The 9198-nt window shown below is 50.1% G+C and overlaps 1 protein-coding gene and 1 pseudogene across 1 annotated transcript; both read left to right on the forward strand.

Moving 5' to 3' along the window:
• Positions 1 to 3514: 3514 nt before the first annotated feature.
• LOC136462866 (gamma-glutamyl peptidase 5-like) lies at positions 3515 to 4668 on the forward strand (annotated as a pseudogene).
• Positions 4669 to 7114: 2446 nt separating this feature from the next.
• On the forward strand, positions 7115 to 8661 carry LOC136462867 (gamma-glutamyl peptidase 5-like). Its single transcript, XM_066461904.1, has 2 exons — positions 7115 to 7776; positions 8043 to 8661. The coding sequence occupies exons 1-2, from the start codon at positions 7264 to 7266 to the stop codon at positions 8460 to 8462; spliced, it is 933 nt and encodes a 310-aa protein (XP_066318001.1). The 5' UTR covers positions 7115 to 7263; the 3' UTR covers positions 8463 to 8661.
• Positions 8662 to 9198: the final 537 nt, after the last annotated feature.

Genomic DNA, 9198 nt, shown 5'->3' on the forward strand with positions numbered 1-9198 from the left:
TTTTGATTCTGTACTTGAGCTCCTTACACCCTTATGGCAAGCCATACTTGGGTCATGCTGCTCGGCGACAGGTCACACTGCTCGACGACGGTTCATGCTGCTCGGCGACAGGTCACACTGCTCGGCGACGGTTCACGCTGCTCGGCGACAGGTCGTGTTGCTCTGCAATGGTTCACACTGCTCGACGATGGTTCACGCTGCTTGGCAGTTAAGCATGGTGGTTGGACCATGAACTTGACTACTCGGCATCATTCGCAACTGCTCGGACAAGCTCAAGGCGGCGTTGCACAACGGGTACAAGGTGCTCGGGGACTGACTATGGGGGGTACGACCCTGGATACCCACTGCAGACCACATGGGCTACGCCCCTAGGGGTGGCCTAGCCCACAAGAAGAAGCCTTGCGAGGCACGACTCTGCTCGGCGCCTTCCGCAAGACATCGAGAAGATATCCTGAAGATACTACGAGATCTGTTAGGATATGTATGATCCCAAGATTCCTGTAATCAGTTATTACTTTCCGGTTATCTCTTAGATCTAACCGACTTGTAACCCTGCCTCCCGGACTATATAAGGCAGGCAGGGACCCCCTCTGAAATCACGGCATATCATACGATAGCTAATACAAACCAACAGACCACAGGAGTAGGGTATTACATCATACTGACGGTCTGAACTTGTCTAACTCGTGTGTCTCTGTTGCCTTCTTGTTCTTGATCTCGCGCTCCTCTACCGATCAATCTACCTTTGTGGGATAACCCTCAGAGGACTACCAACGATAATATGTCAATAATGGCAGTGTTACCTGTTGGGCCATTCGGCCGTCGAGGTCCACCAACGCGCATCCGGATGAAATGAACGCCCTATCGACAGCATTTCCGATAATGATTTTGTGTAGAGATATTAAAGATTATCTCTATTCGTTATCTAGTGTGCCAATCTCATCATAACTTTAATGGTCATATATGCACGAGGGCTTATATGCTGAAGGAAAATTAGTTTGCCTAATTTGCTCATGTAGCTAGCTCTCCTGCCTTTCCATGTTTGGAGAGAATTAATGCCAGTGGATGTGCTTTCCCCCACTGCCACGTCGTGCCTGGTCCCTGTGCGCTGCAATTTGCACGCGTATCTCTATATAGAAATCCCGCTATCAAAAGCGGGCTAATGGATAGGGCCACGTCGTCCGTTAGCCCACTGGTCGTCCGATCCGGCCAAGATGCAATATCAACCGTTGGATCGGGGTTGTAGCGGGTGTCTTACCTGATAAGCCGCGAACCCGGACACACGCGAATGCTCCTAAACCAGCTCGGTTGAGCACTCCGTCCCTCTGCTTCGGCCCGCACTGCTCTCCTTCTCGAAGGCCCATCGGCCTCACCCACGCCACCTGTAGTAACGCCACCGCCACCCTCCCTTCCGCACTTCCCGCGAGCCCGCCATGCTATTCCGGCTAATCCTCGCGAACTCGCTCGCGCGGACTGGGAGATCGGCGAGGCCACGCAGGGGCGGCCAGCCGAGGGCGGTGAGACACGGGGATAGGCACGTTCGTCGAGTACAGGCGAACATGGTGGCCGGGGACCGTGGTATGCTGCTCACGACGCCGCTAAGCATACTCAAACCAGCTGCGCTGCCCGCCGACTTCTTCCCTTCGTACGCCTCACCGCCCGCACCTCCCTGTGCCACGGCCCTTGTCCTAGGCCTGACCACTTCGGCCCTTCCATAGTGATGCAAGTTGGGGGCCATCCCTCAACCACGAGCAGCAACACACGCAAGGAAGAAGATACGACGGGTCCACTGGACACACACGTGGCCCGGCCGCCGCCGCTGCACCCGCCGTGTCTCCCTCCCCAGCGCCGGTCTGTAGGGAACCCTCCGCAGCCACGATGCGACAGGGCAGACATGCAGATTTGGCCCAGCAACGAGTATATCCGGCCGTGCTATTTGCTACTCGGTAAGGAGACATTTGTGCTCGTTTCAGAAAAAAAGGAACAAATTTTTGCAGCAGAACTCCATGATCTTTCCTTCCTTTGGTAGCCACCCAAAGGTTTTCTTCCTTGTATTGCTTTGAAAATTTTCCTCAATTGGATGTCCTGCTCTTGCATTTGCAATTTTGTACCAATACTGTGGTCCAGCTGATCAAGAACTGCCGTGCAACTTGAGCTGCAGCCAATTCACATTTCACAATGGCATGAACTGAGTTTTACTTGATAACTGCTAATGATGTTGTAGTTTGAAGATTCAATCATCAAAATTTGACAGCTACTAAATGACCCCAATATTTCATATGGGGTAGTTTGCCAGGCCTAGAAAGAGAGGTCCTACTACTTAACTATGTTGTATGCATAAGGATGTTCAATTACATTTGTCAAATATCTATCCCCACGAGAAAAATATATTTGATTAATACCCCTTTTCTTTTACTCAAGAGCTCTATATCAGTGTCATTTAATACTCAGTACTTTGTATGGTAGTAACTTGGGTTAGCCATGCTAGAAAAAAATGTGCTTGTTGCATCTAGGCTAGGCTCATTGTAATTATCAGGCCGTTGATGTTGTGCCACAAGTCCTGTTTATTTTCACATAACCAAGCTTCTGATGTCAAGCTTCTGATGCAAGTTCCGGAAGTGGCCTGTTTTCAATATTTTCTTATATGATAGGAATGGATTCTCTCTTATTGACCTTCTGAATTTCTCTGAGAATATTTCAGATGAGTATGCCTTGATCAGTAGTTTTATTTTTCTAACTACTCGTAATGTTTGAGTTATCAAGTCTCAGGACTTATTAGTTATTCCTTCATGTCAGTATTCATGCTTTATGACTTTGTCGCCATGGTTATTAATTTATTCTAATGTCAAATACAAATTGTAGTGAGGGCTGCCATATCCAGGCTCCCTTATGTGCCCACCGTGTTTTGTATACTAACCTACTCAATAGGTTACTGCATAACAATAATCCTCGGCACTCCGCTCAGGTGCACGGCAACGCCACGTGTTATTTTTCAGCAAGCTTGTTAATGGAATCAGCTATTTTAAATGTTAGAACATTCCAAAACAAAAGAAGCATATTCAGACAAAAACATCAGTAGCACTCAACGCATGTGCTTTTCCTGTATTAATTATAATTGTGCTACTGCTATTTATTCCCTATTAAAGCTTCCGGCAGAAAATTACGTCATGTTTCCTCTGCATCATTTGACCCTTCTTTTAGGCTGATGAGTGATGACAGGCTTTGCAGGAGAGATCCGTGATCTCTTGATTTTATTCTGATTTAATAACACATTATTAGTTAGATAATAACGTTAAAATGCATTGTCAAAAACTGGCTTCACAGTTACGGACACTCCACACAGCCGCGCGGGAACGCCGCGCTTTGTTTTCTAGTTGATCATTAGTTTATATCCCAAGCCATGCATGTGTTCCACAAGCGATCGCGACTCCATCGAGCTACAGCTACACGCCTACTACACAGCTTAAATAGGAGCTCCGAATCGCTCTGCAGATCATTGCAAATTGGCAGAACACACAGCTGATCAGTGTTGCTGCACTACACTCGCAAGCTCGATCGTAACTAGCTAGCTGGTCAGCTGAGCTTCGCCTCCGATCGATCGGCTGTATAGTGTTAGTTTGCTCATCACCACCGGCAATGACTAAGCCGGCGGCGGGGCGCGGCGGGAGGCGCTACGCGCTGCTGCTGGCGCTCTGGGACTCGGAGTACGCCAAGGAGGTGTACGGCGGGTACTACAACGTCTTCGTCGCCGCGTTCGGCGACGTCAGCGGTGGCACCGACGAGAGGTGGGACTGCTTCCGCGTGATCGCCGGCGAGTTCCCCGCGCCGGAGGACCTGGCGTCGTACGACGGCTTCGTGGTGAGCGGGAGCCCGCACGACGCGCACGGCGACGAGCCGTGGAGACGGCGCCTCTGCGCGCTCGTCCAGACCATCCACGCCATGAGGAAGCGGGTGCTCGGCATCTGCTTCGGGCACCAGGTGCTGTGCCGAGCACTGGGCAGAAGGGTCGGCAGGGCCCGGAACGGCTGGGACGTCGGGGTGAGGAAGGTGACGTTTGCGCCGGAGCTCCTGGAGGGCCGCCTCGAGTTCCTCGGAGGTCTCGTCGAGGACGACCTCCCCCGAAGCGCCGCCCTCATCGAGGTTCACCAGGACGAGGTGTGGGAGATCCCGCCGGCGGCGACGGTGCTGGTGTACTCGGAGAAGACGCGCGTCGAGGTGTTCGCAGTCGGGGAGCGCGCGCTGGGCATCCAGGGCCACCCGGAGTACACCTTCGACATCCTCCACAACCTCATCGACCGCCTCACCAACCAGAAGGCCATCCGGAGGAGCGGCGGCGAGGAGGCGCGGCGGACGGTTGGCGTTCTGGACGGCGCTTTGCAAGGGTTTTCTCGGGGGCGGAGGAGATCGTACGCAGCCTGCTCTGCCGGTGATGCGGGGGACGGTGGCGCCGGAGGTGACCAGCTGCGCCGTCGCTGGCTGCGGCTTCACCAGCGCAGCTGCAATGATCCAGTTGGCTCGCAGAAACTAGTTTGGCTAGGGCTGGGCGGGGGCGCACGTTAAGTCGTAGGCAGAAAATCGTTAGTAGCTACTTATTTGCTGCAGGATTGCACACTGTACTGCAGTTCGATTTCCTGTTGACAAAAAAATGTACTCTAGTTCTCCTCTGCATTATTGGTGACGTCCTTATACTAGCTAGAAACTACCTTGTTTGCTCACCCATTTGTGCGCCTAGATTCGTTAGTACGTACATTTTTTTTATCCAAATCTTCAGTTATTGCAAATTGACTTCTATATATATGATCTCCATCAACGAAAATGTTGTCTGATCTCTGAATGTCACTAAAGTTTTAGTCAAATTAACGTATATTATATAGTTGTATTGTATTCATCTTGCTTTTGCCATTGTGATCACAAAGCAATCTACATGTGCAGTAGTAGTAACTGGCCGTCTCCAGAAATTTGGGGCTCCGCTTCGAAATGTAAATTGGGGCCCTGGATCTTTTTTAATGAATGGCTAGAAAAATTAATGCATATTTTTACGCATCAAATAGATAACTTAAAAATGTATTATTTCATACAATATGTAGAATATATCAAAAAATGAACTCTAAAATAGAAAAGGCATTACGGACCTCAAGTTCTACAGAAAAGCATCATCAGTCTAGTATTTTTTGAAATGAATCTTCAATTATATCTTCATAATTAATCGTTTCAAAGGCATCATTTTCAAGTGCTGATTGATGAGGATCAAGGAAATAAACGTCTCCATATTTATAAATTCATAAAAATGATTTATATAGGTACATCCTAGATCGCAATTTGCCAATATATAATTTTAGACTCAAAATTCATTCAGTTAATAATCAAACTGGGAATCACCTGAGGTCCTGCCTGAGTGTCTACCTTCCTTGTGCGTCCCTCTGGTCCCTGCTGGTCATTGCCGTTGCGGGCTTGCGGCCTGCCACCTACAGCATTGCGGGCGTGCAGCTTTGACTGCGTACGTTTCTTAGTGTTGATTGCCGAGTTGGCGTTGTTGGCGACGATGCGAGATGAAGATGAAGAGTCGAAGACAAGGGGACATGAGTGGAGGGGGACGCGTGCTGGTGCTGTCATCGGGCTGAGGTTTATCTTTCTCCCATTTGACGTTCAGAAATCTAAATTGCTGGGCTACTGGAGTGCTACTGGGCTGAGGAATGCAAGGTGGGAGCCCATGCTCTTAGGGCCCTATTCGGTTGCCCACCTCACACTGCCCATCGACGACCCTGGTTCTCCTAGTTCTTCCATAAATAGATTACACATACTGAGTTACAGCTCTAAGACCTAGATCGAGCTAGGGATAAGGATGTTCAAATAATCTTAGGACCTAGAGCTGTGTTTAACATGACCTAATAGTCTATTTGTAAAAGGGTCATATGCCCCCCTCCTTGTTAAAATCATGCAGGGTGTTCGGCTGGTCACATTTCAAACTTATTTCGGCTGATTTCGGTTGATTCAATAATGTTCTGTGAGAGATAATAAACTGAAACAAGCTAAGACATCATATAGGATCATACAATGTGATCGGGTGTGATTGTTATTGGCTACTGCTAGGTCCAGTCTACCTGCTGCTATGACATAAATATATATCGAAGGGGGAACAATAGGAGCAAAAATCAACGGCGAGTATTTAAATATTTGTAAAGTTTTGGCTAAATTTTGAAAACTAATAAAATGGAACCAAAATGACTAGTATGCATATTTACCGAAAATCGGTGAAAGTCAAAATTTCAAACCCTACCTATACTACAGGAGTTGGAAAATTTACTCTCACAAGTTATTATAGCAGCAGCAGTAGAAACAATTACAACAGTAGCTGCAACAGCACAGCCATAGCTACTAGAATTGTAAAATCGTATATTCTACTTAATAGAATCATAGAATTAACCCAATAAACTAATATCTTAAAATCACACTACAGAATCGTGACTTTTTAGCAACTATGATCAACACTTGGACAGGGCTATTGCAATTGCAAAGCGCTGCCAAGTGCCAACTGGCCGAGTTCGTTTTCACTGGCCTCTTTGTTGTTTAATCTGCCGACACCATGTCATGTGACTCAGCAATTTGATTGCTGATGAGACCCTACTCCTACTGCCGAGCTGACAAGGCCCTCACCTCCTACTAGCCATGCATGCATAATTTATTTTGGGAGGTTACCCCACTAGCAATTACAGTACTAAAAAAATACATATTTCGTGCGGGGGCAACCGGCCGCAGCCGGTGGATCTCCACTTCCACTTCGACAGGGAGCTCGATTAGTTAATTACTGCCTCCTCCAGTCCATTTTATGACGCATATCACTTTAACCAATTATTAGACTAATAAATTTTAACTATTAGAATACAGACTTTATACGATTAAATTTATAAAGAATTATACTATCCAATGATTATAAATTTATAAATATAAATACTATAATATAAAACAAATGAATATTATTTTAACTTGCGTGAGATAAAATAAAAAGGAGTAATTATTAAAAGCCACCTGTTTCACAGGGGACTGTGACCTCAGACCGGCTCCTACGCGCGCGCACCCCCGGCCGGCCGGCTCCATAAATAGAAGCCGGAATTCTCGCTGGCTCTGCATCGCCATCGATTCAATCGGTCGAGCTCGCAAAGCTCGATCGGTGGTGTTACACTACACTAGTGAAGCTTCAAGCTTGTATTCTATAGCTAGGTGGCTAGCTGTCACTTCCTCTGCGCTCGAGCCCCCGCGTGCTCGATGACGGCGGCGAAGCCAGCAGCGCGGCGGTACGCGCTGCTGCTGGCGCTGTGGGACTCGGACTACGCCCGGAAAGCGTACGGCGGGTACCACAACGTCTTCGTGGCCGCGTTCGGCGGCGTCGGCGACGGCGCGGAGGGGGAGAGGTGGGACTGCTTCCGCGTGATCGGCGGCGAGTTCCCGGCGGCGGAGGATCTGGCGTGGTACGACGGGTTCGTGGTGAGCGGCAGCCCGCGGGACGCGCACGGCGACGAGCCCTGGGTCCGGCGCCTCTGCGCGCTGCTGCGGACGCTCCACGCCATGCGGAAGCGCGTGCTCGGCGTCTGCTTCGGCCACCAGGTGCTGTGCCGCGCGCTGGGCGGGAGGGTCGGCAGGGCACGCAGTGGATGGGACGTCGGCGTCAGGAAGGTCACCTTCGTGCACGGCCAGGACCTGGCCGGACTGCTGCCGTTCCTCGACGTCGGCGACGACCTTCCCCGGAGCGCCTCCATCATCGAGGTTCACCAGGACGAGGTGCGTGTTGATATTTTGTATTGCGCGGTACGTGTGGTCGTCCTTGTACGTAGGTCGTGGATGCATCGGTGCACGCATACCACATGAGCATGCGGAATGCCAGATTTTTGCCGCTAGCGCTGATGGATGAGTCGCAATCAATCGCAAGTCGCAACCAACAAAGCAGTGGACTTGCTGCATGCACAGTTAGCGCCACCTCCAGTGGTACTCTCATACATGGCGACATGGCGTGACGTGTATTGTCTGGATGGTGCGTGATAACGCAGGTGTGGGAGATCCCGCCGACGGCGACGGTGCTGGCCTACTCGGAGAAGACGCGCGTGGAGGCGTTCGCAGTCGGGGAGCACGCGCTGGGCATCCAGGGCCACCCGGAGTACACCGTCGACATCCTCCACAACCTCATCGACCGTCTTACCGACCAGAACGACATCCAGAGGAGCGTCGGCGAGGAGGCGCGGCGGACGGCGGCGGAGACCGGCGGGCCGGACCGCGCGTTCTGGACCGCGCTCTGCAAGGGCTTCCTCAGGGGAGGAAGCAGAACAATAGACGACGGCGGCGGTAGCTGGCCCACCACCGCGACGGCGCCGGCGCCGGAGGTGGCTGGCCACGCAGTCGCCGTGGCCACCAGCTGCTTCACCGGCACAGCTCCGACGGTCCAGCTGGCCTACCGCGCCAGCATCAACTAGTAGTTGGCATTGCAGCTGGTGCTACTACGTGCCTTGTCGCTGCATGATTGATGCAGTAGTACTTACGAGTAACGAGGCTTGCAGTTTCGGTACTGCGAGCATGATTACGGTTGACGATGTGTGTACGGTACACTGTACTTGTACTAACGGCACGTGAAGTCAGGTGAACCGGACAAAAGTCGTCGTTTTTTTTCCGTAACCTGCTGCCTGCTGGGTCAGGAATTTACCGCGTATATAATGCACCACTACAGTTCGCTGGAACATTTTTACAGCCAAAAACAACGGCTTCTACAGTGCCAGCAGAGAGAACTTACGGCGGCTAATGCTACAAATAAGCAATCCTTGCAGCCAAACAGGCCCATGCATTTTCGTTGTTAATCTCAGTTTGGGCGTACAGTATTGTTGTGAGAGAAAAACACTGTTCCGCTGAAAAAAGAAGCTGAATAAGCCGGATTGTAAGGTAAGTCGAACGGGACCATATAAGTCTAACCAAACAGGCCCCCAGTACGGCAGTACCCCGTTAATTTGTGGTGAGATTTTGTTCTTCCTCTCGTTTCCTTCCGTACGTGGAAATTTGGCCTGCACATAAGCCGCAGCAACGGCAACAGCAACAACTATAATTTGGGAAGCCAAATGTGAGATGCATTGTGGATTGAACTTATGTGGTTCGAGAATTTCAGTTTCTGGTGACCTGATAGATATACATATAGTAAACTCAAACATCTCGTGTATAATA

Source organism: Miscanthus floridulus, chromosome 7, assembly GCF_019320115.1.
Source record: "Miscanthus floridulus cultivar M001 chromosome 7, ASM1932011v1, whole genome shotgun sequence".
Classification (NCBI taxonomy): Eukaryota; Viridiplantae; Streptophyta; class Magnoliopsida; order Poales; family Poaceae; genus Miscanthus; species Miscanthus floridulus.

What these genes read in the sequence shown, in the direction of transcription:
- LOC136462867 (XM_066461904.1), top strand. Translation starts at nt 7,264, where the DNA reads ATGACGGCGGCGAAGCCAGCAGCGCGGCGGTACGCGCTGCTGCTGGCG. An exon ending in TCGAGGTTCACCAGGACGAG is followed by an intron (nt 7,777 to 8,042) that starts GTGCGTGTTGAT and finishes GTGATAACGCAG; the next exon opens with GTGTGGGAGATCCCGCCGAC.